Source organism: Urocampus carinirostris, chromosome 11 (assembly GCF_059441175.1).
Source record: "Urocampus carinirostris isolate Australia breed hairy pipefish chromosome 11, RoL_Ucar_1.0, whole genome shotgun sequence".
In the NCBI taxonomy this organism is placed as follows: domain Eukaryota; kingdom Metazoa; phylum Chordata; class Actinopteri; order Syngnathiformes; family Syngnathidae; genus Urocampus; species Urocampus carinirostris.
In genome coordinates this window covers 26,015,781-26,043,623 of record NC_142359.1, presented here as the reverse complement: position 1 = coordinate 26,043,623, position 27,843 = coordinate 26,015,781, and the positions used below count along the sequence as shown (strand labels likewise).

At 42.3% G+C, this 27,843-nt stretch overlaps 2 protein-coding genes across 2 annotated transcripts; both read right to left on the bottom strand.

Annotated features, from left to right (window-relative positions):
- Window positions 1-950: 950 nt before the first annotated feature.
- Window positions 951-15,939, bottom strand: def6c (DEF6 guanine nucleotide exchange factor c). The gene is made up of 12 exons (XM_088347692.1): window positions 15,684-15,939; window positions 12,627-12,767; window positions 12,376-12,555; window positions 6,881-7,111; window positions 6,674-6,820; window positions 6,501-6,609; window positions 6,239-6,438; window positions 5,079-5,186; window positions 4,847-5,013; window positions 4,582-4,768; window positions 4,432-4,522; window positions 951-2,971 (listed from the first exon to the last, which is right to left on the bottom strand). Exons 1-12 carry the CDS (start codon window positions 15,777-15,779, stop codon window positions 2,742-2,744), a joined length of 1,887 nt encoding a protein of 628 aa, XP_088203818.1. The 5' UTR covers window positions 15,780-15,939; the 3' UTR covers window positions 951-2,741.
- A 222-nt stretch (window positions 15,940-16,161) lies between these two features.
- LOC148356945 (uncharacterized) lies at window positions 16,162-27,827 on the bottom strand. The gene is made up of 9 exons (XM_088347690.1): window positions 27,721-27,827; window positions 25,256-25,449; window positions 25,097-25,189; window positions 23,671-23,763; window positions 23,495-23,605; window positions 23,019-23,136; window positions 21,408-21,840; window positions 21,262-21,323; window positions 16,162-20,648 (listed from the first exon to the last, which is right to left on the bottom strand). Exons 1-9 carry the CDS (start codon window positions 27,725-27,727, stop codon window positions 19,264-19,266), a joined length of 2,496 nt encoding a protein of 831 aa, XP_088203816.1. The 5' UTR covers window positions 27,728-27,827; the 3' UTR covers window positions 16,162-19,263.
- Between the last annotated feature and the right edge of the window lie 16 nt (window positions 27,828-27,843).

Sequence of the window (27,843 nt, the reverse complement as noted above, 5' to 3'; positions counted from 1 at the left end):
GATATATACGTAAGAATCCCTCCCTCATGTTGAGTAATATGTCGTAACTTATATTTTGATTTTAACTTTGCAGTTTTTGTTTTCTGTTATTCTGCATTACCTTCTGTTCCCTTGAAAATTGTTAACCTCGTATTGTTGTTAGACTGTTTCAAGCACAGCGCGTCGGTGGCACAATTCTGAGGTCATGAGATCGAACCTTCCTGTGTGGAGTTTGCATGTTCTCCCTGTCCTTGCGTGGGTTTCCTCCGGGCACTCTGGTTTCCTCCTACATTCCAAAAACATGAATGTCAGGTTAATCGGCCAGTCCAAATTGTCCCGAGGTGTGAATGAGCGAGTGAGTTTATGTGTGCCCTGCGACTGGCTGGCAACCAGTTCAGGGTGTCCCCTGCCCTACTGCCCGAAGATAGCTGGGATGGGCTCCAGCACTCCCGCAACCCTACTGAGGATAAGCGGTGCAGATAATGGATGGATAGATTGTTTCATGCCTCTTTCGTTCGTAATGATGCAATGTTGAATAAAAATATTTTTTAAAAATGTTTTCTTAAAAGCAAACTCCCTTCATAAGATTTTGTCTTTATTTTTAAAAAAAATCTACATTGAATTCGAAGGGCATCCTGCTCGAAATGGTCGCCTCTATCTATTGACTTTCATGTTCAGAATTTGTCTTTTTGTTTTGGTATTTGCTTTCATTGCTTGGTAAGAGCACCATTTCCTGTGGTGTCTCCTGGGAAAGTACAGCCTGATGGCGCCCATCCCTCTTCAGATAAACATGTCGAGTTAAGTGAAAGTCACATTTATTTGTATAGCCCTTAATTACAAGGACTGCACAGGTTACAATTACACCATCCTCCTATCTTAAACCAACATGCGGGCAAGGAAAAACTCAAAGCCTCAGCACGAGAAAAATAAGAAACCTTGAGAGTGGTAATCCCCCTTCCAGGATGCAATACATTTAGCATTGGGTAACAGTACACAAAACATAGTGAACATCAATAAAATAAAATATGTAATATGTTGAAATTTGTCAGAAAGTGCAACTGCAACAACACCTCAAGCCTGTAAAATAGTCCAAAAAGCCCATAACATAAGTTTCCATCCGGTGTCAAACAGGACCTTTCGCGTGTATCGCCAATGTGCCATTTGCTTTCATTAGATATTAAAAAAAAACACAAATCATGTTTGAAGCAATTTTTCTTATTAAGCTCCACCCTTTAAAGCAAACTACACATTACTATTATAAGTACAATTGATTTTGCTTGTTATAATTCAGAGATGAAAAATATTTTTGAAATGGGCGGGTTTTGATACCATAGCTGATACAAACATTTTTTTAAAGGGACAGTGTATATTCATTATTGGCTCTTAGTGATAAAAGATACTTCATCTTTTAAATAAAACAATATTGATTTAAATACAGTGCACAGAAAAGAGTATTGTATAGTTATGCATTTTAAAAATGTACCGTATTTTCCGCACTATAGGGCGCACCGTGTTATAGGGCGCACCCCCAAAAAATAGTTTTTGGTCCTATATCTTCCATAGGCGCACCGGATTATAAGGCGCTACAATGGGAACGTCGACAAAACAGTCAGATGATTCAGTCCAACTGATTACCCCCTTAACATTCCCAAAGCTTGGAAAGAAGCAAATACGTGTCGTAGACACGTGCGGATGCGGTGTCCGTACGATGTCACTTAAATGCGTCATTTCAAACATCATTCGGAAGGTTGAAGTCTTGGGATTCAAGAAATGCCAAACATTTCTATGTTACTATTTTCTTTTTCGCTCACAACTTTACTGTGCATATGACAATAAACACTTGGAATTGAGTTTAATTCACTCAACTCATCACAGCAACATCAAGATAGTTCTAAAACAAGATACCGGGAAATATAAAGCCGCAAAACTCACCCAAGTTCTCACGTTCAATAATGATACGCACTCATGGTCTTCTTACAACCGTGAGGGAAGTAAATCCAGGAGAGTCAAATATTTACAAATACAGACTAATGAAACATGTTTCTTTATGGCGTACTGTAGCAAGCTTGCTACGCCATTGCTAAACTCGGCCGATTGAAGGGTTTGTTTTGGGCATCTAGCCAATCCGAGGCTCCGAATAACTTTAGCCAATAGTGATCGATTCAAATGATGATTGACACATTGGTTAGCCAAATCCCAGCATACACCGCGGACTACTCCTTGTTCGGGGTAAAATCAAGTCGGCGGCCGTTGAGTAAGTTGTGAGACCTTGCGAATTTAATATTGAGCCATATAAAAGGCGCACTGTGTTATAAGGTGCATGGTCAGCTTTTGAAAAAAATTAAGACTTTAGGTGCGCCTTATAGTGCGGAAAATACGGTACATGTATTATACGTAACATGCACCTGATGTAAAGGGAGCTGACATTATTGTCTGTCATCCTGCTGCTATGGGTGAAAAGTAAAATGGTGCATTTTGTTCACTTTAAGATACCGTGGTTTGTATTCTTCTTTGTACTTTTAAGCACTCGTTGATGGTTGCATTACATTGCACAGCAACATCAGTGGGTCAAATAACACACACTGTACCTTTAAATTATCATTACTCGCTATGATAGCCGATACCATTTCAGCCAACTTTCAGTGGCCAGGAAAATGACCAGGAAATGAAATTAATGATTTGCCGGGGGATTTTCAAACAATCAATTTTATTGTACAAAAATCAATTTCAGTGTTCCGTAGCTATAAATATTAAAAGCAAGTTTATTCCGTCCCATTGGACGTTTCGTCTTCATCCTGGGAGTCGTCCGACAGACGCGCAGCTTCTAACCTGTCCACCATCGTGTCCCGGTACTCCTGGTGTGCGTGACTATTTTCGGGGGCGTAGCTGTTTTCAGAGGCGGGCTTCTTGAATCTGGAGATGAACTCGTTGCTAGCCAGGGCGCCTTCCTTCTTAGGACACGAATGTTTGGTAGAACGACGTTCCAAACGGTCTAGAGTGGAGAGGTGCGTTTGATTTAAAAAATAAAATATGCACTGTGTTTTCATATGAAATATTGACCCTTTGCATGTGATGTCACGTTGCCTTCCCCGGCAGAATAAGAGCCATGACGGACGGCAGATGATCCCTAGCAGTCAGCACTTGAATCAGCACTTGAGTTGAAACAAATATCAATAGCAAAGTACTCCATGATTTGCAGCAATTATTCTTACAAGGTACGTTTGCTGTATTTCCGAGCAATTTTTTGTTAAGTAGGTACGAGTCACGTCAAACAAACTCAATATAGCTACCTAAAAGTTAGCTAGTGCTATTGAAACCAAGTGTCTGATGTCTGCTGTGGTTTAAGCCATTGGCCTTTTTTTAAATGAATATAAAGGACAAAACAATTTAAGCAGCATTTGGTTACAGTCGATTTGAGATTTGATGGCACACTGGATAAAACAGACGCATACAGAGCTAATGTTAGTGTCTTACCATTGCCATTTTTATCACATAAACAAGTTGCTTTTATTGCAATTAACCAGTAAATCAGATAAGTAATTTTCCATATATCACATGTATTGAAGACTGTTATGTGCTCTACTATTAAGCTTATGACGCTGAAATGATCTGTAAAATATCAATGGATAAAACGGGAGACAAACGTTCAGAAGTATAAATTGTCATTTAGCCAAGGTAAATATTCTAAACATGCTAGATAGTGTTTTTTATACAAAGTACAAATGCCCTATGCTTTACTGTTCTATTAATTTCCTGAACAGTTTAGACACAAAGTCATTTTGGTCCTGTTTGCGCAAGAGGGGACATTTCATGCCAAGGTGCAATGTTCGACACAACAATGATAAAAACTGGTAAGAATCCAGATGTTAAGATTTTAGATCAGCGTGTATTGGGATACATTTACAACATAGTGGTACAGATGGTGAGGACCGAAGTCAAGCAGACTTGACAATTTGGTTGGATGTGTACATATGTCAGGAAGATGACAGTGTGGGTCAGTAGCTAGCCCTGTTAATGCTATCCCCAGTTTTCTAAAAAGCGCTCGTTGTGCTTTCCGAAAAGGTGGGCCAACTCATCCAATATTCATTTGACTAGTCATTGCCAATGGTTTTGATTAGTATAGCTGTCTTAAGTTTACTGGCCTCGTCCACAGTTTACTAAGGTTTACTATTGTCCATCATGGTGTCGTCACGTGGTTAGGTCACGTGAGTGCAAAGGGTCAATATTATGTTGTTAAGCGCTAAGCTAACAAACAATACACTAAGCGTAAAGGGAGAAGCAAAGCGTGAGAAAATATTCTCCCCAAAAAATAACAATTGATTTCCAAATACAAACAAAACATTACCACAGAAAAATAGTACTTCCACACCTTAAACCAGGGTTCATTATATTGACAAAAGGCTGATATAAATGGCAACTTGTGTGAAAATGAGATTGATGTGTGGCAAGCACCTCCAGGTCCAATGGGCTTCATAAGCCTGTTGAGTTGAACGTTCCAGTGGCGGACATGTTGACTGGCGTTCCGGAGCTTTTCCTGGACTTCCTGGAAAGCACAAGGACTATGCGGTCTGAGTAGTCCAACCAGGGCTGAGATGTTCTCACCTCCAGATGCTGGTGACTCCTCTGCCTGGACGCTCGAAGATCTAGGAGCTCCAGTGAGGCCGAGTGAAGGGCGTCATCGCGGGAAGGAAGGTCCAACTGGCGGTCTATGGCCTGGTCCTGCAGGACTCGTTGCTGCTCCTGGAGGAGTTGGAACTGCAGTTTCTTCTCCTCTTCTGCCTCTAGAAGCCTAAGAGGAACCAGAGATAAACAATTAATCAAATGCAAACTGTTACCATGGCCCTCCTATACTGCGTCCTTGAACGACCTCTCCAGTTCCTGCCGGGCCCTCTCCTCCTCCATGCGGGCCTGAATCTCCATGTTGAGCGCCGCCTCCATTTGGCGCTGAGTCAGCTCCAGTTCTTGGATTCTCTGGCTCTGTCGTTCCGCCTCCTTGGCCCGCTCCAGCATTTCCGCTTTCATGCTCTCTCTCATCTGCCGACGCATCAAATCAGTACCCCTCAAACTAGCGAAAATATACGTTGTGAGAAAATGGAGACCATGTGCGCCTCTTCCAGTTGACGCTCGAGCTCCATCTGCACCTCCCTTTGCTTCCTTCTCTCGCGCTCCTCCACTTCTCGACGTCGGGTTTCCAGCTCCCGTGCATGCTGCCAGGCAAAGCCGGTCAAAAGTAGAACCAACAGAGAGTAACAAACTCTTTCACAAGAACTGTCCTTGCCAGGCCCTTCGGTCATATGCCTTCTTATAAACGAATGTCTGAGCAGGATGAACTAAGGTAACTAACAATACCGCCAGACAGAGCTGGGACAGAAAATGGGCAGAGGTCCCTCGCCTTTGGATTCGGGGAAGTGTCCTAACCTGCCAGACAAGGTGTTGGCACAGGAGACGCCCAGAGTTCTCATGCCAGAACAGAACAGGAGGCAACCCGAGGTCCCTCCCTGTCAGAATAGAAGAAGCGGTGGCTGATGGACCTTCAGTGCTGAAACCAACAAGGCGCTGGCCCATTGTGCCTCCTTGACCAATAAGGAGCTAGAGGGGATAGAGGCAGCCAAGGCTCCTACGCCAACAGTGAAGAACATTGAAAAGAAACTAGCCGAGGGTCTCTCAACGCTGGAAAGGGAGCCAGAGGGGATAGGGGTAACCAAGGGTTTTATGCCACCCGACAAGGAGCCAGAAATGGAGAAGGCCAAAGTTCTATCGTCGCCGGAGCAGATTAAGAGGCTGCTGGAGGTCCCTCACCACAGGGATAGAACAGGTGCCAGTTGAGGGTCCTTCACCGCCTAATAAGGAGCCAGAGTCAGCCAAGGATCCTATGCCACCAGTTCCAGGCACAGAAAACGACCAGGCCACGGGTCCCTCATTGCCAAATAAGAAGCCAGAGGGGACAGAGGCAACCAAGGGTCCAATGCCGCCAGACAAGGAGTAAGAACAGGGGATGGCTAGAGGTCCTTCGCTGCCCAAACAGAACATAGCCAAGGGAATTGGCACGGACAATTGTTTTGGGGTTAAGTTAAAATGAAGGGGACATATGGCTCCGGGACTTGGCAAAGACGGTTGTTATAACAAGGCATTTTTCCAGAGAGCATGGCAATGTTGTTATAAAGGTTGAGTTTGAATAAAGTTATTAGATATAAATGGGCAGGTGACCTCAATGGCAGGGGTTTCAAATTTATGAAGCCCCCCTCCTTCCCAATCTTACCTGTATTATGCCGTCTATCTCCAGGTCCTGCCGCTCCTTGTCCTCAACATCCAGACTGCCGGAGTCTTCTGACCGACTGCCGCAACTACCACGGCTGCGCCGACGTCCGCTCTGCTGCCGCTGCAGCCGGCGCTTGGCTTTCAGCTGGCCGTGGAGTGATGGCTCACCGTCGCTCTGCAGACGTAAGGCCGAATACACGGCTACACACGACACGTGAGGTTCAAGTCCGACTTTCGGGGTTGCAAAGTCAGGCCTCGCCCACCTTGCATCCATTCTATTTTCTGCCTCTGGTCCGGGGCGCTCATCTCGTAGGTTTTATTGTGGGTTTTGACACAGAACAGGCAACGCTTTCCCTCGCGATCCGGGATGGGCTGCAAAGACCAGAAACTATGAAAGTGGTCTGAGAAACGTAGAAGGGATTCCACGCATATGGACCTCGATGACGCAAGTCTTGTCCAGCTGGATCTCGCCTCGCTTGTCTTTGAGATCCTCAGCGACGTAGTAGGCCATGGAGGACGGCTTGAGCACGAACCAGCGCTCGGTCCAGTTGCGCCGCACGTGGCCCTTTTTCCACATGTAGCCCTGCCGTCACCACACATTTATAAATTTGCTAACCACATTCTGAGCGGCACACTCACGCACCCTCTTCAGTACGTTGTGGTACATCTCCAAGAAGACTTGGTGCAAGGCCAGACTGAAGGCCTCGACGCTGGTGACACGCAGCAGGCGCCCGGCGTCCACCAGCTCCAAGAAACTCCAGACAGAGAGGCCTTCCTCGTGCACAGCTGAGTTTCCGGAAAGGAGCTCCTCCAAGGGCTTGCCGTCCCACTCCTGACTCATGGCCACGCAGATCTTTTTCAGAAGATACTCCACCTTGGCAAGGACCAATAACGGGATTTTTTTCCGAAGTTTAACAAAAATTGTATTTTCAAAAGTAATATATATCTGGCAATATGACCCTGAAGAAAAACGACACAGCATAAGTCCATTTCACAGCTTTCCCAACGAAGTGGCAGGAATAAGCCCTCTGACCTAAAATTGATTCAAGACAAGAACTGTCAATAAACCTTTGGATTCCATCCTAAAACTGAATCATAGAATGTTATGTGTCTTGTCTGTTTAATATGTCAAAACAATGCATTTTGCTTATCTGTCATTCTGTTCATGTAGTATTAAAAGACGGACATTTGTTTTGAGAAATGTAACTGATTAACTGAACGTCTCAAATGTCAAGCCACAGTGAGTTTGCTTTAGACAGTTAAACATCAATGAGGTCAATTTCACAGGTTCCCTAAATGGCTGAATTTCCTTGGATCACTTGTTTTTAACTCAGTCACAACTTTGTGGAGTAGGTGGTACAAGTGGGTGTAAAAGGAGTTTTTGAGGGATATGGTCTCATTGATGTGTTAGAAAACTTTTAAATCACTGATACAGACAGTTTTGTTATTTTCGTCTCTTTATTTTGAAAGCATAATCCCACGTTTATCTAGATGGTAGATGGTTAATGGACTGCATTTTATGTCGTGCTTTTCAAGTCACAGAAGACCGCGCTTTACAATGTATTCCATGCTTACCCATGGGGGCTACCTGCTTCTTGGGGACATTAGGGGTTCAGTGTCTTGCCCAAAGACACTGAGGAAATTCAGAAGAACGCAATGAAAAAGGTGATCACCGGCGGGTGCGCTGTGGATTGTTAATGGGCATAGAAGACACGGAGGCGGTGTTGGGAGAGAAGGGAATAGTGGCCTAGTGTGGCTAGGATGCATAGCAACTCTCACAATCTACCTTGCCAAGCCTGTTTTCACCAATTCTAGATCTATTACACATGAATGGAGAACCTGGAGCAACAACTTGTAGGAACCCGCTTTCTGGTCTCTACTAATCGTGATAATGGAAGGATTACTGTATGTCAAGATAAGAAGGGGGTCATTTTTATCAAAGGTGAGAATTTTTAAATGAATGCAAACCAAATGCTCTCTTTAGCCGATAGGACAGTGTTGAGTTTGTATAGCATAGTGAGTTGGTTCAGGTGTAAGATTGTATTCACTCAAGTGCATTCCTGTCAACCTCAGCCAATTGCTATTCCCCTTCTTAATAATAAACCCTTCAACACAACTATCTTTATTTCACTTATTATACACATTTCAAGATGGCGGCGCCCTCTATGGCGGCGGCTGGATCTGCTCCGGACAGTTTCTCACATTCTAGTCAAAAACCCCAATCTTCGACTCAGTTTATGAGGGCGAACAAAGACAACTCTAACTGTAGATTAATATACGATCGCAGTTTTTTGCTGGATATGCGAACATCCAGAAATCCAGCGCAAATTTCGACGATCACTCTGGAGTGTTTACTTAGCCTCGGAGTGCTACGTCAACAGAACGCAGCGGCCGACAAAGCAGCGAGTAAAAGTGGCAAGCGGAAGCGCTGTGACCGGGGAAGGAAACGAGGTTGTCGGGCCGGGCTAACGGCTCGGATGAAGGCTAAACCCTTCAAAACGCCTCTACCATCCATTTTCCTATCCAACGTCCGCTCCCTGGACAACAAACTGGACCATTTACAAGTGGAATTTACATCGAACCGCGAATTGACGAACTGTTGTGCTTTAATTCTGACGGAGACATGGCTAAACTCATCTATCCCGAATGACGCTGTTAGCATTGTGGGGCTAACTGCTTTCCGCGCTGATAGAAGCGGCGAGCTCACCGGCAAAAGCAAGGGGGGCGGTCTATGCATTTATACCAACAACAACTGGTGTAAAAATGCGAAGATAATATCGAAACACTGCTCACGAGACATTGAACTTTTGACGGTGATCTGCAGACCATTCTACCTACCGAGGGAGTTTAGCGCGACCATCATTACTGCCGTGTACGTGCCCCCCAGCGCTAATACGAAGGAGGCAATGGACGTTCTCTACCGAACTGTGAGTGAACTGCAGCATGCTTACTCCGAGTGCATTTTTATTGCGGCGGGGGACTTTAACCAGGCCAATATGAAAACAGTTCTCCCGCATTTCCATCAGCATGTAAACTTTGCTACAAGAGGTAGGAACACATTAGACCTGGCCTACACAAACATCAAAGGTGCATATAAAGCAGCCCCCCGCCCCCATCTTGGCTCATCAGATCACCTTTCTATTATGCTAATTCCAGCATACAAGCCCCTGCTGACCAGAGAAAAACCTACAGTGAAGCAGGTGAGGGTGTGGTCTGAGGGGGCAATGGAGGCACTACAGGACTGCTTTGATTGCACTGATTGGGACATGTTTAAATCGGCTGCCACTTACAACAACAAAATAAATATAGATGAGTACGCCATTTCTGTGTCAGCCTACATCAGTAAATGCACAGAAGACGTCAGCAATAACAAAACTATATGCACCCGTGCCAATCAGAAGCCCTGGATGACTGCTGAAATACGAAAACAACTAAAAGTACGGAACCTTGCCTTTAGATCTGGTGACAAGGAGGCGCTGTTATCAGCGAGGGCTAACCTGAACCGGGCTATCAGACTAGCAAAGCGAACGCACAGTCAAAAAATCCGGGAACGTTTCCTCAGCACAACCAACACCAGGGATATGTGGAAAGGCATTCAGGCCATCACCAGTTACAAGTCGACCACCGCCCCAGTGCAGAACACTAGCATGGACTTTCTGAATGACCTCAACAAATTCTTTGGAAGGTTCGAGGCACAAAACGGCACCCCTGCAGCGAAAGCGGTTCCAAATCAGGACGAAAGAGCACTCCACCTGGACTCATCTGACGTGAGGAAGACCCTGAGAAGGGTCAACACAAGGAAGGCTCCAGGCCCGGACAACATTCCGGGGCGGGTACTTAGGGAGTGCGCCGATCAGCTGGCTTGTGTACTAACAGACATTTTCAACACCTCGCTAGACCAAGCCAAAGTACCATCATGCTTCAAATTTGCCAACATCATCCCAGTGCCAAAGAAACCCCAGATCTTATCACTCAACGATTACCGGCCCGTTGCACTGACTCCTATCATAATGAAGTGCTTTGAGAGACTGGTTAAAGAGCACATCACCTCCAGTCTCCCCTCCTCATTCGACCCCTTTCAGTTTGCCTACAGGACAAACCGCTCCACCAGGGATGCCATCTCCTCTGCGCTTCACCTGAGCCTGACACACCTAGAGGAGGAGAACACCCATGTGCGGATGCTGTTCCTGGACTTCAGTTCAGCATTCAACACCATCATCCCACAACATCTGGTAGACAAAATGAGACTCCTGGGTTTCAACACCCCCCTGCGGAACTGGCTGCTGGACTTCCTCTGTGACAGACCCCAATCAGTGCGGATAGGTCAGAACAGTTCAGATGTCATCTACCTCAGCACGGGCTCCCCCCAAGGCTGCGTCCTAAGCCCCTTGCTGTTCACCTTGATGACACACGACTGCGTCCCTAGGTCCGCCACAAACCACATCGTGAAGTATGCTGACGACACAACAGTGGTGGGCCTCATCAGGGATGACAACGACCTGGCCTACAGAGAGGAGGTGGAGCAGTTGGTGGGCTGGTGCAGGGACAACAGCCTGGTCCTGAATGTCGACAAAACTAAAGAGATCATTGTCGACTTTAGGAAAAACCAGCCCAACCATGCCCCACTTTGCATCAACAACAAGGCTGTGGAGGTTGTCAGCAGTATCAAGTTCCTAGGGGTGCACATTACAAACAAACTCACCTGGTCCGTAAACACTGCATCACTGGTTAAGAGGGCACAGCAGCGCCTGTACTTCCTGCGGAGGATCAGGAGAGCCCACCTGCCCCCACCCTCCCTCATTACATTCTACAGGGGCACCATAGAGAGTATCCTGACCAGCTGTATCTCTGTGTGGTGTGGAGGCTGCAGCGCTACCGACTGGGGTAGTGTGAGGAGGGTAACGAGGACAGCAGAGAAAATAATCGGGACTACACTTCCCTCCATTCAGGACATTGGCCAGAAGCACTGCCTATCCCATGCAAAAAACATTACCGGGGACCCCTCTCACCCCCATCATGGACTGTTCACTCTGCTAGCCTCTGGGAAGAGGTACTGCAGTGTGCGGTGCAGGACCACCAGGCTCCGCAATAGTCTAGTCCCCCTGGCCATTAGACTGTTAAATGGTCAATCTAACATATAGTTAACTTAAATCTAAACGGCTGCTAATCTGACTTTTGCACTACTGGCAGTTTTTTTTTATAGCTTGCCACTCCTTGCACATTGCTCTCTGCACTATTGTAATTACAGCGTTATTGTTACAGTGTTAATGTTACTGTGTACCTGACTTGTTAACCTGACTGCCCATATTGCACATCTGGTTAGCTACTCTTCTTGCACTATCGGCACTATGGTAAAATACTACACGTAGCCAAAATACAATACAACATTATTTATATCTGTACATTCAAGGAAACTGTGGGGGTCAGATGCATCGACATTTCGTTCTGTATACACGTGTACTAGAATGACAATAAAGTAGATCTGAATCTGAATCTGAATCCTTCGTTCGTCCCGCGTGTCGTGTTTTCATCTATTACCTTTGTTAATGTAGTATTAAGCGTGCACGAGGATCCAACTTCATTAAGTACTTGTTTGTGTACCAGTTAAAAGGTTGTTGTGCAGTCAACTCATAGGTTAATAACCGATGACTGCGTTCCACTGTTAAAACTATCCAAAAAAAAAACGAATCCGGTGCTCCGAAAGAGGGGACAATCTTGATAGGAATATTAAATGCATCTCTTCAGATTAATTGATACATTATTTATTCAAAAATAATTAATTGATTTCAATATTAACAAAATATATTGGTGCCCCATGCGAGGGACAAACACACAACTGTTAGATTATGAGATTGATTATGACATTTTCATCCTGATGAAACAATTTAAAAACTGATTTGTTGATCTTAAAGGCAGGGCCTTACTAGAAATTTCAAACATATCCCTTCAGATTAGTTATTGAATCTGTTATTTATTCAAATAATGTAATTACCCCCAAAAATGCTAGATTCAGATAAAAAGTGCTGTAAGTGTATATGGGAACCCCCCTCAAAAATTCCAGAGAAATATCAGGAAGGAAGAGCCTCATTAACTGTAAACTGGAACGCGCCCCGGTGATGTCCCCTCCCCACAACACACCTCTTCCGGGATCATGATCAGCGGGTAGCGGTCCTCTGAGAGCAGGTTGAACAGGCAGAAGAGCTTGAAGCAGTTCCTCTCCGACAGCAGGCCTCCTTCCGGCGCCTTCCGGTTTTTCTTCATGGTCATGGTCCAGCACAGGTCGTCGAACTTTTCTTTGTCGAAGGTACCCTCCTTTACCTGCAGGGGCATGGCCTCGTGTTGTAATTAAAGCGCTACAATGAAACGCTCCCAAGCTAGAGGGGAAGAACCTTCTCCAGGATATATTTCTTGAGGTAGGGCATGTAGCCATGGTTGGACACAGGGCCGTCGTCGTCATCCTGGAAGTGCTCTTCCAAGGTCGCCGCCTCGTGCGGGATGTTCAGCACCGTGTACAGGTTGTGAGAAAGCACCTCCGCCGCGAGAAATGAAATATGACAAATATTGAAAAATACATATAAGGAAATTCTCACATCACAAAATGTATTCTTAAGTGGCATTGTATGCCGTCTTTTGACACCAGGAAGAGGCCAAAAAGAATAAAGTCCGTAGCATCTGCATTGACCAGCTGGCTAGGATGCGAAGCTGCGTCATTGCTGTCCTGAAGCCCTTAGAGACTAATTGTGATTAAGGGCTATACAAATAAAAATGACTTGACTTGACTGAACATCTAGATCAATTTTACTTATTACCTCTACTTATTGTTGATGTTGACTTTGCTTTGTGTATTGTTACTCAATGCAAAAATGCATTGCAGCCTGGTCATAGTGGAAGGGGGATTACCTCATGTGCGGTCCCTTCTCAAGGTTTCTTAATTTCCTTATGTTGAGATTTTTGGATTTTTTGGTTTCCCTCATGTAGGTCTCAGATCAGGGGGATGTGTTATTTGTGGCCTGTAAAGTCCTTTGAGCTATTTTCTGATAAAGGGCTATATAAATAAATGTGACTTGGCTTGACAAATACAAGTGAATGAGTAAATACACAATAACTAGATGCGTCACACACCCTGCACATGTATTGTGACATCAGGAGAAGGCCAAATAAAATGAAGCCCATATTAATACTGTACAAGTAAACAAATCGATATGTGATAACGAGAGGCATCACACACCCTGCAGGCCTTGTGACACAGGAAAAGGCCAAAAAGAATGAGGCCCACAGGAATACTAGTGAATATATGATAAGTTGATACATCACACACGCTGTATGACTTGGGACACCAGAAGGCCAACATGAGTGAAGCCCCTTAGAAAGACCTATGGTCCTGTGACACTGGGAAGAGTCCAAAAAAATCCCCATAGTAATACAATCAATGAGTCAAGATATGATAACAACTCATGACAAAAGTTACCGGACACCAGGGCAGACAACTCAGAAAAGTTGCCTGCCCAGCCATAAAGTTGCCTGCCCCAATTTTCAAAACTTGAAACACAATAAGACGAATAAAAACAACAACATTGTTGCAAAGTATTAAGGATTGATAATCAGAATATATAACAGAATAACAACACAACACAATTTAGTTTATTATAAATCTACTTATAACATTCATTGCATGTATATGACATCGCTGTTTTCCATCTGCCATCAGTATGTACCTGTATTTACGCATCTTCATTGATGCAATGTTTGCGTTGCGTCATCTGCTACAAGCCACGTGAACTCCTCTTTCCACGATGCTTTTAATGTATGTTTACGTTTTGTAGCGTCATCAATTTTGTTAGCTTCTTTCGAATCTTTCTTCCGGGGCTGAGGTTTTGGCTTGATTCTTGGTAAGGATATGTTAGGTGTGCAGTTTCCTCGTGCGTGAGAAAATGAGCAGGGCACTGTGGTTCAGCCTTTAAGAATATTTATTCCTCAACCGCAAGTAAACAACAACACGGCTCAATTCAATACAACATAGCGAGCAACAATTAGCAAAAAGAAAAATGGTGCGTGCGTCAAATCTTAACAATTCCTAACCACTTATCCATATTTCTTGTGTTCTCTGTGAGTCTACTTTGGAAAATGATATGCAATTGCACGACCTTACAACGCTCAGGATAATCGATGCAGGCTTCCGATTGGCTGCAGAGTATGCAAATTGCCAAACGAACAGAAATTGCCAAAACAAAGATTTCGAAATCGGAATAAAACTGTTTTTTTTTTTCTTGAAAAAGTCGTCCGCCACCCGGGCAGAGACGTTGTGTAAGATGTACGCCCGACGTAAAAGATGCACGTCCCGGGCGTCCGGGCAGATGTTATTTCAGACACTGTAACAATGTAAGTCAGGCCGAAATAATGAGGCCGCCTACGGCGCCTAGTATTACTATGAATGAGTTGGAAGAGAATTACATAGTGATTGTTATGTATCAGAGTCAATTGTTTTTCATCTAAAAAAAAGCTGGTATAGAAAATTATTCCGTTCACATTTCATACCATTATAGATAGTTAGTGTCCCAACAGTATCTTCATTGTCTGTTGTTTTTGTTCAGTTAGACTGTTAGAGAAAGTTGGTGTTCCAACATAATCCTGAGTTGTCTTACTTGCATGTTTTTATCATTTACACCCAATAAGTGTGCCATTGGTGTATTCAATGTTTTTGTCATCATGGCACACTCTGTCTGTCCACTTGAATTGTCCCTTTTCATGTTTTGTTCTGTTAAAAGTTGTTGGTTATCAAACATATCCCAAGTTGTCTCCCTTTTATGTGTTTTTCAGTTCGAGCAGATGACAATGTTATTGCAGATTGCTAATATTGTTGCGGTATTCTAATAGTCTGTCTTGCTGTGAGTAAATGGGCAAAGCATTGTATTTGTAAGGTTAAATAAGGGGGATTGTAATCATTAATAAAGGAGCAAATGGCTGAGGTTTCCAGGTATAGATATGGATTCATTTTCTGTCATTAAATCATTTTTCGAAAATCCTGTTTCGTGTTTGTAGGACCTGTTATGACATATTTTCATTTTAAAAGATAAACAAATAAAATATAGATTAATTAAAATGGGACAGGCTGTGACTATAAAAACATAAGCTTGCACACCACGCTTTATTCTTTTCTTTTTTTTTTTGTAACTGGAGCAAGCACCGATTGCAACATGTCAGGACAACTTTCTACAAATTCTTTTCGTCTTGGGGACCTTCCAAACTTGCGAGCAAGAAGTTTGAATAACAACATTAAAAAACATCTAATGGAAGAAGACTATGAATTTGTTTTATTGTTCTGGATTATTTTTTTTTTTTGTTCTATGCAAAATGTGAACGTCAGAAGCGTCCACAGAAATCAAAGTCCACTTTGTGGATGCCCTTTGCCCCCTCTCCCTTGCAGAAAGAAAATGTTGCTCGCTTACCTTGAGCTGCGACTTAGACACCTTCCCACACTTTTCCACATCCAACGAAGTAAAAGCATACCAAATGGACTTGAGAAGCTCCGATTTCAAGTCCATCTTTTTTTCCCCTCTGCCCCCCTCCCTCACCGGCTGGTGCGTGCAGCCGCTACGCTGGTTTACATGTCCCGAGGCTGTGGAGGGGGGAGGGGAGTGGGGAAGGAATGCGGGGCACGTCCTAAAAAGCAGATGATGATATTATTGTCTTATCTTTTTTTAATTAGCAGTTTTAACATACATTTCAAGTTAAAAAAAAAATAATTATTTTATGTCCTGATTCCATAAATTCCTCACCGGATAAAACTAAGTAAATAAGAGGATGTCAAGACACGCCTGCTTTGGTGACGTCACTAAGACAAAAGTCTTTGTTTTTCTATTTGTTCTTGTCATTATATCTCATACAAAACACAGATGGTGTCAATTTCTCAAACATTAAGCTGTTTTTTCACTAATTTTCCTATATTTTACTGGATAAAACTAAGTAAATAAGAGGATAGGAAGATACGCCGACTTTTGGCGACGCCCCCTGACGCGACTTGGACATTGTTTTTTTCCGTTATTTATTGTTGTACCAATTTTACACAAAAAATACATTCAAAGGGAAAAAAGGGAATATTTTCATACTCGATCTCTTGAATTTATCACCGGATACAACTAAGTAAATAAGCTGATTGAAAAGGCATATCTAACATGGACAATGTTTTCTTTTGGATCATTTTTGTCCTCATTTTGCACACAAAATACATTTAAATTAAAAGAATGGACTGAATTTCTTACATTTCTAACCGGATAAAAGTAAGCAATAATAAGATCGTAAAAGAAGGTTCTCATTTGGTGACGTCTATATCTATGACGCGAGCTGGGCATAGTTTTATTTTATTCTTTACTTTTTCCTGATTTTCTTTTTTACACAAAACACATTTGAAGTAAAAATCGGACTGTTTTCTGACTGATTTTTTTAAACTCTTCACTGGATAAAACTGCTATGCAAATAAGAGGATCCGTAACAAGCAGCCGTGTTTGATGACGTCATTGTTAAGTGATACGGACATACGTTGCATTCAATAAAAATGGGAAGTTGGAGTTTTCCAACCTTATTTCCACAAAATATTACACTAAATGTCAAAAACTTGTCTATTTTGTGACCTAATTGAAATTCCTCACCAGATAAAACTGCACTGTAAATAAGAGGATCAGCAAGACACAGCCACCACAGCAAGACTTTTTCTTAATTTTTACTTTTCTTTCTCGAAGTTATTTACAAATTATTCATTAAATGACACAATAAGCGGCACTTTTCTAAATATGTGAAAAAAGTGAGAACTACTGCGGAGAGAAATGGCACGCCCAGTGACGTCATTTGACTTGAAAACATAGTTATTCGTAATCTTTTGAGTAAATCGTTTTAAAAGTCGCCATTAGACGAATATAATTGTCTGAAAGAATAATAAGAAGCACTCATTTGCGAATGAGTGGAAAGGTCACAACAGGGTTAATGATGCCCGCAAGCTATAGCATCATGTAGGCTAATCGATAGGGTAATGAGGTCGTGGAATTGGAGCTTTGTTATCTGAGTAAGGAGGATTCGCTGCTTAACCAATGAAAATGTTAGAAACTAGTAGTGATTAAAGAACAAAATAATAAAAAGTATTTTTTTTAAATTAGCACACTGTTCCGTTTTGTATGTCTGTTTTTTATTTGTGTTGCAATGTAAACCACTTTTTTCTCCAATATTATTCGTATAGCCATAGACAAATATCCTTTTGTTTATTTTTAAATCCATGATTTTGAAGCTTCAGGGTGTAATACATAGCAAACCTTATTGGCGTAAAAATAATTTCTTAATTAATAATTAAAACACGATTTATTCAAATATTTAGCAAAAAACACACTTTTCCCACTGCTTCCTTCTTTAGCTACTCACGCTAGACACATTTTTTCCACCATTTTCTTTTCTAGCCAATCATATTAGACACTTGGCTCCTGCTTGGTCCTTCAGTGTCACTCACTTTCCACAGCTCAACCTTCTGTTTTTCCTGTTTTCTTTTCTATCCACCCATGTTAGCCATTTGGCTGCTTTTATGTTAGCCTCTTTGCTGCTGCTTTGTCCTTCAGTGTAACTTGCCTTACACAACTGGTCATTGACTATTTTTCCTTTTCTATCCAACCGTGTTAGTCACTTGACTCCAACATTGTCCATTGTCCAGTCTCATTCGCCTTCCACATTTGCTCATTGACTTTTGTTCAGGGTTTCCTTTTCTAGCTACACCATACAGCCTCTTTAACCATACTTCTCCAGTGTCTTCAACACCATACAGCCTTCTCCTACTTAGTGGTAAACTGAGAGCGATGGGAGTAGGCTCACACCTTGTGGCATGGATTGCCGACTACCTGACAGGTAGACCCCAGTATGTGAGACAGGGGGGTTGTACACTGTGGTCAGCAGCACGGTAGCGCGGCTGGGGACCGTGCTCTCTTTGGTCCTGTTCACCATGTATACGTCGAACTTGCAGTACAACTCTTGAGTCCTGCCACGTGCAGAAGTTTCCTGACGACACTGCTATCGTGGGATGTATCAGAAGTGGGCAGGAAAATGAGTAAAGGCAATTGATCCAGGGCGTTGTCCAATGGAGCGACGCTAACCACCTGCACCTGAACACCACCAAGACCAGGGAGATGGTGGTGGACTTCAGGAGGACTAGACGTCACCCTGAACCTGTAACTATCAAAGGAGAATGTGTAGAGTTTTTCCAGACCTACAAATACCTGGTGTGCAGCTGGACAATAAACTGGACTGGACTGCCGACACAGAAGCTCCGTGCAGGAAAGGACAAAGCCGACTGTACTTCCTCAGAAGGCTGGCGTCCTTCAACATCTGCAAAAAGCTCCTGCAAATGTTCTATCAGACTGTTGTGGCAAGCTCCCTCTTCTATGCGGCAGTGTGTTGGGGAGGCAGCACTAAGAAAGAAGGATGCCTCTCGTCTGTATAAACTGGTGAGGAAGGTGGGCTCTGTTGTGGGCACAGAGCTGGAAAGCCTGACAACTGTTGCTGAGAGACAGGCACTGAACAAGCTGCTGTCAATCATGGACAATTCACTAAAACCACAACACAGCATCATCTCCAGACAGAAGAGCAGCTTCAGCGACAGACTGCTGTCACAGTCTTGTTCCATGGAGAGACTGAGATCATTACTCCCTCATGCCATGAGGCTCTTTAACTCCGACCAGGGGAGTACAAGACCACATTAAACCCCAACCCAAAATTTGCATATTTTACCCTATTTTTATTACAGTGTCTATTTTTTGGAACATTATTTAAATGCTCTTTATTCTACATGTTATCTTGGGTATTTTTGTGTTCTTTATCTCTTATTTTATTTTTTAACACAAGGATACTGCTGGAAATGTGAATTTCTCTACGGGGATGAATAAAGTATCTATCTATCTATCTACACATGTTAGCTGGCTGGGTTTAAACTATGGCTCGTTGTTATTGTTAAAGTTAGCTTTTCCTGCTCCAACGTCACTAGGCCCGCCCGGCCGGTCATTGACTTTTTTCTTTACAGTTTCCTTCTCTAGCCGGCAGGTCTCCTGAGAGCATCGGCAAGTGGGCGGCCCGCTTATGCGCCGCCAGCTGTGACGAGCTCTTGAAGCGCGTCTGGCAGGCGTCACAGGCGTAGGGCCGCTCTCCGGTGTGCAGGCGTTGGTGCAGCTGCGCTTCGCCGGCGGTCAGGAAGGCCTTGGGGCAGTAGTTGCAAGGGAATGGCCGCTCGCCCGTATGGGTGAGGCGGTGGCGGCCGAGGGCGGAGGCTTTGGCGAAGCCTTTGCCGCAGGTGGGGCAAGGGTAGGGCCGGGCGCCGCCGTGTGAGGCGGTGTGCTCGCCTTGCGCCTTTTTGCTTTTGAAACGCTTTTGGCACAGCGGGCATCCGAAGGGGCGTTCGTCGGCGTGCGAGCGCTGGTGCTTGGACAGCTCTCCCTGCGACAGGAAAGCCTTCCCGCAGGTGCAGCAGAGGAAAGGCCGCTCGCCCGTGTGCATGCGCAGGTGGCGGGTTAAAACCGAAGCTAAGGTGAAGCGCTTGGCGCAGTGCCGGCACTGGTGCGGCCGCTCACCCGTGTGCACACGCGTGTGCTTGGCGAGCATGAAGCGCAGCGAGAAGCGCTTACCACATTGGTTGCACTGGTGCGGCCGCTCGCCGGTGTGGGCGGCGGCGTGGCGCTTGACGTCGGAGCGCCGCGAGTACGTTTTATCGCAATGTGGGCACTTGAAGCGCCGCTGAATCAAATGCGCCCGCCGGTGCAGAGAGCGCGCCGCCATTGAGTCAAAAACCTCCCCGCAGGTGTCACACGCGTAGCGGCTAACCACGTGAGATTTCCGGTGTTCGAGCAACTCGTCGGCCGAGGCGAATCCGGCGCCGCCGCAGATGGAGCACAAATGGGGCAGGCGGGCCGCGTCGGCGTGACGCCGCTTGTGGTGAGCCGTCAGCGTCCGCAGGTTAGCAAAAGAGGCAGTGCACGCCGAGCAAGCGAAAGCGGCGGCGGCGGCCGCGTGCCGCTTGCGCCGATGCTTGGCCAGGTCCCACGAGTGCTGAAAAGTGGCGGCACACTGCGAGCAACGGAAAGGCCGCTCGCCCGTGTGGCTCAGCTGATGGCGCCGCACGTCAGACGTGCGCGTAAATGTCCGTTTGCACGTCGGGCACGTTAACGCTTTTTGACGGTCGGCGAGGATGCCGCTGGAACCGTCTCCTTTGGGGAAGAGCTTGATGGAGGTGAAGATCTGATCGCAGGAGGTAGGAACGGGGGCGGACGCCGATAGCCATTGGTAGTTGTCAGCGCTCTGCATGTGGAAGTGCGGCGGGCTGTCGCCGTTGGACTGGTGGAAGGGACAGTGGGAACACGTGAAGATGATAGAGGAGTTCTCGTCCTTGCCGCCTGCATGTGGGAGGAAACCAAACACTTGTTACATCACAACATTTTGAGTGGTAGGCTGCTTGTGGTTAAATAATGTGGGGATATTTTTGACTCTGAGCTCAATTTTACTCTACTTCTCAAGAGTAAAATTGGGTTTTATCATGTGAATAATATAGCCAGAGGTACTGCTTTAATATCCTCTCGTTTACATTATTGTAATGCTCTACTCTACTCTATTATAAGAATATTGCCAGCTTGCAGCAACTAGAAAACATTCCCATGCGTTTAAAGATTTATTTCTAGGTGCTTTAAATAGTTTTTAAATGGCTTAAAAGTCTTGTGGCATCCTATCTGTCTGATCTGCTTTTTTATATAAGCCCTCCGAGTTCTTGAGGTTCCCTTGCAGCGGCTTGTTGACAGTTCATAGGGTAAGGAGCAAAACCTATGGTGAAGCAGCATTCAGCCACTCGGGTCCTCATCTATGGAACAATCTGGCGGAGGACATCCGGTCTGCAGACCACTTATTATTTTAAAGAGATATTACTCTTGTCATAAGCAATCATAAAATGAAACATTGAAAATTCCTATTTACAGAACCTTAGAAAACTTCGCTTAGTTTGATGCATGCGTTTACCTTCGTCACTTCCTCCAATGGAGATCACAGTGGAGGACACTGGTTGGTCTGCTCCTCTAAAGCTGTGGGACAAAAAGGACATTGTTGTAGGTTCCAGCACACCTCCTACATAATATGAAATTTTTATTCATGCTTGGTCAAGATACCAAATGAGTGAAGTATCCGTCTGTGGAGTGGACGAGGAATGCTTTTCAGACACAGAATCAACTTTGGCATGGGATGTTATGTCCTTTCCTGCTTTAGACAGTGTATTGCCAGGCTGGACATCGTCCTTTTCCAGGACATACAGATGATTTAATGTAGCGTCCTTAACCGAGACCAACGTTTCAGTCAGCATCTCCATCGCGTTGGGCGTGTCCACCCTCTCGTCTGACTTAGCGGAACCCGCGTGCCGGGAAGCTGTCTGAAACTTGCCCGCCATGTCTTGGACATTCACTTCGGTATAGACCGTCACAATGTTGCGCTGATATAAGATATTGGAGGACATGTCCTCTGGATCCACGGACAGCTTTGCTTTTTGAGAAGGTGGGATGGACAGAGCAGACATGATACAGCTGCCCACATTGGACGACGGACCTTCTGCAAGAACCACAAACAAGAGTTGAACTTTGACTTCCAATTTGGAAGCCTCAACATTATACAGTATCCTGGGCAGCTGAAAAGGACCAATAGGTGGAGTTGGTCAGAGCTGGTCAAAGCGGCTAACTTTAGCAGCTATCGGGAGAAGCTAGTAACAATGCCAGTAAAAGATTGCAAGAGTAAGCTTTATTTATACAGGGAATTAACAGTAGGGATTACCACTTGTGTGGCCCCTTCTCAAGGTTTCTTATCCTTGCCCGCATGTTTCAGATCAGGTGATGGTGTAGTTGTGGCCAGTGCAGTCCTTTGAGACAATTTGTGATTAAGGGCTATACAAATAAATGTGACTTGTGAAGGAAAATGTGAAAAAACACACCAGATGCCTGAATAAAATGACTTTGTGACCTTTGTTTGTTTGACAAGTTGTGGAAGGGGAGTGACACTGAAGGGCAAAACACCAACAGCTTACAATAATAATAGCAGCTAGCAGTGGACCATAGCCTGCAGCCAAATGGTTAGCATTCCTGGCTAGAGAAGGAAACAGTGGGGTAAAAAGTCAAAGATGCATGAATCACAGGTCTCTGTGAAATCCAGTTACACAGGCAGCTTTGGTAGGCGAGTGACACTGAAGGACAAAAAAACAAAAGCTAACAATAACAATAACAATTGGAGCTAACAGCAAGCCATAGCCTTCAGCCGAGTGACTAATGAAGGAATTAGTGGGAAAATAAATTTAAAGATGCTTAATACTTAGACTCAGGGACATTCACTTCCATGACCAGCTGTGAAAGGCAAGTGACACTGAAGCACAAAACCCCAACAGGTAACAATAACAATAGCCATTGCCGAGAGCGGAAACGCTAAAAGTGGCTAGAGAATGGGACTGTGGAAAAAAGTGGAATATGGCTGAATAATGGAACTTGGTTGTGAAAGGCAAGTGACACTAACGGACAGAGCAGGAGCAGCTAACAATAACAAAAGCGGACAGCCATAGCCCACAGCCAAGGGGTTAACATGAGAGGTTGGAGAATGAATAATTTCTCATTTGAATCAATAGTGTTTAATTGAAATTGATCAAGGATTATCCACCATCAACGGGTCACTACACAATACATGCTGTCACTTTAAACTGAAGACAAAAACAGATCTTGAATAAAGCAGAGTAACAATATACTCACTTTGTACTTGAAAATGTCCATCAGTTTTGCAGTGTTCGAATATTGATGCCAGCTCTTTTGGCGTTGGCTGGACACACTTGTTCACAACAGAAGGAGCTGACTCGAGCCAGGCTGCAGTCTTAAATCAAAACACAGCAAAATGAAATAATATACCGGTTTAGTTCTGTTATAGAATCAACACACACACATGAGTTGAAACAGAGCTGTTGGGCGCCTTTCCTTGGGCCTTGTTCAATCAAGAACAAAAAAGACAACAGATGCTTCCGCTCGGTTTCCGCATGCAGGAGGAGCAGCATCACACAATTACACTCTCTGCTGGTTTTGTCTGCTCTACCGATAATCCAATGGCAAAGCACAATAAGCTGACCTTATCCAGTGACATTAGGAACTTGTGACACCAGGATGAGGCAAAAGACAAGTACATAATGACTAAATACACAAATATTTGACAAATAAAATCAAGGTGGACTTCAAACCTGCTTCAGATCTGGTACAGGAAGCAGCTTCTCTAATTTGGAAAGGAGATCCCAAAGTAAAACAAGAAGAGCTGCATCGTAGTTTGGTCCGTATTGGACGGGGAACACTTCCTGTTAGAATACAAAACAAAATAATTCACGATAAAACGAGGGGAGGAAATCATGCTCTCTCCTACCTGAAAGAAGTAGGCCCGTTCGGCCGGATCCTTCAGGAGGCTCTGAACCAAAGCCACAAAAGTGGCCTCGGCCACTTTCACCTCTGCCTCGCCCTGCAAGTACAATCATAATAATAATGATTCATTTCAATAATGATGATAATAATAATAACAACAACTTGAAACAGGCACTTTCTGGAAATAATTTCTGTAGTGACAGCGAAAAGGCTAAAAAGTATCAGAAATAGGTCCAATTTGATTGGAGTAAAGTGGAATAAGCTAAGGAAAGTTGAAAATGTTACATAAGATATTTGAATATTGTAAGATAATGTAGCAAAGATGAAAATTAAAAAGGTACTTGAAATAATGAAAAGTATGAAGAAGGTATTGGAAAGTACTAATTAAAAATGCTATGAAAGTATGATAAAATTCTTCCAAATCTTAAAAAGTACTGAAAAGTATGGGAAAGTGATTGAAATGTATTGAATAGTCCTGAAAAATGCAAAAAAAAGAATTTCCAGGTATGAAAAAGTAATCAAAAGTAAGAAAAACTTCAAAAAGGTCAAGAAAAGTATGAAAAGTACACAAAGGTATGAAAGTTAGTAATATTGATTAAAAAGTACAAAAAGCTACAGAATGGTGCAGAAAAGTGCAGTAAGAAATACTCAATAGTACGAAAGATAACGATACTGAAAAGCAAGAAAAATATGAAGAAATACTGAACGTTTCAAAAGAACCGAAAAGTGCGAAGATACGTAAAAGTACAAAAAGTACATAAAATAATTGAAAAGTGGTCAGAAGTGGTCAGAAGTGCCAAAAACGACTGAAAAGTATGAAAAAGTAATGACAAATTCTGAAAAGTGAAAAAAGAAAACACACTCTTTTCCAAATATGGAAAAGTACTGAAAAGTAGTAAAAGTGCTGGTATCGTACAGTAAAGTACGAAAAAGTAAATAGATGTATAATAAAGTATTCAAAAATACCAAATACTTAAAAAAACAAAAAGTACTGAAATGTATGAAAGAGAGGTGAAACGTCTTAAAAACTACTAAAAAGTACTCAACGTTATAAAAAAAGGATTGAAAAGCAATGTAAAGAATGACAAAGTTCGAAAAACTACTGAAAAGTATGAGAAAACACAGAAAATATACTGCAAATATGAAATAGGACTAAATAGTATGAAAATGTACTGAAAAGCATGTAAAATACCTGAAACGTAGTAAAAAGTACTAAAAGGGACAGAAAAGTAGGAAAAAGTACTGAAAGTCCTGAAAAAGAGGCAAAAAGTCTGCAAAGTATGACTGGAAAGTACTCAATAGTATGAAAAAGTACTGAAAACTATGAAAAAGTACTGAAAACTATGAAAGAGAATTAAAAACAATGAAAAAGCGCTGAAAATGGTGAAAGTACCAAAAAGTGTGAAAAATACTCAATTTCTTAAACTTACATCTGAGCTGACTGGAAGTCTCTCCAAATGGTTCTGGACCCGACGAGAATCTACGGAACCTCGGACTGAACCTTTGCAAATCTCCAGGATCATCTTAAGCAAAATACAGGTGGGAAGATCTCAACAGCTCTAGACTAAACGGGTCCATTTGCAACCTACCTTGGCCCTGAGACCCAAAACCAGTTGGGCCCTCTGGTGTGGTTCCATCAATTCAGGCATGGCCTCGGTTACTGAGGTAACGAACTCTTCCAGTTTTTGGTACTTGCTATCGTCTTTGCCTTTTGCCAGCTGCCACATAGCGGCCGAGCACAGTCGCAAGGGGGGCACCAGGTAGCGCAGGGCGAAGGCGCTCCCTGCGCAAAATACAATCGTACCGGGGTGAGTAAAGTATGTACCCAATATTATGAAAAGCTACCCAAAAAGTATAATAAAGCACTAATAGTATGAATGTGTTTAAAAAAAATACAGACAATTCTGAAAAAGTACTTATAGGTATGAATAAGTATTGAAAAGGGTACTCAAAAGTAATAAAACACACCCCAAAAATATGAAATAGTACAAGCAATATAAAAAAGAACCCGTTCATATGAAAGTGTATGAAAATGTAGTTACAAATTTTAAAACATGAAAAAGTACTAAAAAGTATGCAAGTGTACTTAAAAGTACAGAAAAGAGTGAAATAGCATTGAAATGTAAGAAAAAGTACTGGATAGTACTAAAACGTACCCAAAAATATGAAATAGTATAAAAAGTCCTGAAAAATATGAAAAAGAACTCGATAAATTGAAAGTGTTTGAAAAAGCACTGAGAAGTTTGAAAAGAATGAAATAGTATAAAAAGTATTGAAAACGTACTCGATAATATGCAAAAGTACTGAAAGGTTTGAAAAACTACTGAGAAGTATGAACTTCTACTAAAAACAAGAAGAGTATAAAACAGTAATAAAAGTAGTGATAAGTATTAAAAGGTTCCAAATAGTATGGTAGTGTATGAAAATTGTTGAAAGGGTATGAAAAAGTACCCAGTGTAGGAAAAAACGTAACAAAATTCTGGAAAAAGCACTCATAGGTATGAACATCCGAAAAAAGTATATGAAATAGTATAAAAAGTAAAGAAAATATGACAACAAAACTTGTTAAAATGAAAGTGTATGAAAAAGTACTGAAAAAATGAAATAGTATTGGAAAGTAAAAAAAAAAAGTACTCGATAGTAGGTAAAATAACTGAAAACCTTGAAAAATTACTAAGAGCAATGTACTTGTACTGAAAAGTACTAAGAAGTACAAAAAAGCATGAAATAGTATTATAAGTACTGACAAGTATTAAAATATTCTCAATAGTATGAAAATGTATGAAAATGTGTGACAAATATGAAAAGGTACTAAGTAGTAGAAAATGATACTAAAAAGTAGCCGAAAAATGAGATAACATAAAAAGTACTTAAATGTATGAAAAATTACTCGATAGTATGAAAGTGTATGAAAAGGTACTGAAAAAGTTTGAAAATGTACATGATCATATGAAAGTGCATGAAAAGGCACCGAAAAGTATCATATTGTATAAAAAGCAGAGAAGAGTACGAGAAAGTACTTAATGGTATAATAGTGTAGGAAAAAATAATGAAAAGTTTGAAAAAGTATTAAATAAGTAATGGAAAGGATGAAAAAGTACTGAATAGTATGAAAGTGTATAAAAAAGTACTGAAAATTACTCAGAAGTATAAAAAGGTGCTTAAAAGCATATTAAAAAAAACTATAAAAAGTACCAGAAAGTATTGAAAAGGTATTCAATAGTATGGTAGTGTATGAAAAAGTACTGAAGTGTATTGAAAAAGTTTTCAAAAGTACTGAAAAATATGAAAGTGCACAGAGGAGTACTGAAAATGACAATAAAGAATAAAAAAGCTCAGAAAAATATGAAATAGTAAAAAGTACTGAGAGTTATGAAAAAGTACGCCACAGCATGAAAATATAGGAGTGGGAGTATTAAACTAAGAGAAAAATTCTCAATTACAAATACTCATATACAACCATTTGTCAGCACATTAATGGCGTTTAGCATTGAGTGTTAGCATCAAGCAAACAGTTTCAAATAATCAAAAAATATTTTAAAGCATACTTGAATAAAAAAAAAATAAAACAAACAAAGAATAAAATCTGTATTAAAATAAAAAGACTTAGAAATACTAAACACATAACAAATTTATTTGCAGAAAAATAATGTCTTATAACGTATATCTGCATATACATTTATTCATAGACAGATATCAGTGAATTTGAATCAGTGAAGTGTGAGTTTCCCTACGGGGATGAATAAAGTATCTATCTATCTATACATCAGAAAACTGTAGTAAAACAGCAATGACGTCATTAACCTGTCTCCAAAAGAGACAGCATGTTTAAGAGCAGGGAACTCTGTACAGTTGACAAAAAAATACATGCTAAATGAAACAAATTTCTTAATATGATCGCATTGAAATTATTATGTTTTTTTGTTTTTAAATAATAATAAATACTGTTAGTTCAAATATAAATCGAAGCGTCCCTAAACGCAACACCACGAAATACCTTTACAAAATAGCTATCTTGTTTAAAAAATAAATAGTTTATTATTCAAATACATACGGTTCATTTTAACTCCCAGTGAAGTTTTTACTGCTTATCTCGTGGTTGTAGTCAAATAAAACAAAGGTTTTTGTCTTCATTTACGGGTTAGCATGCGCCATCTCGACGCAAGCAGTTGTCCTA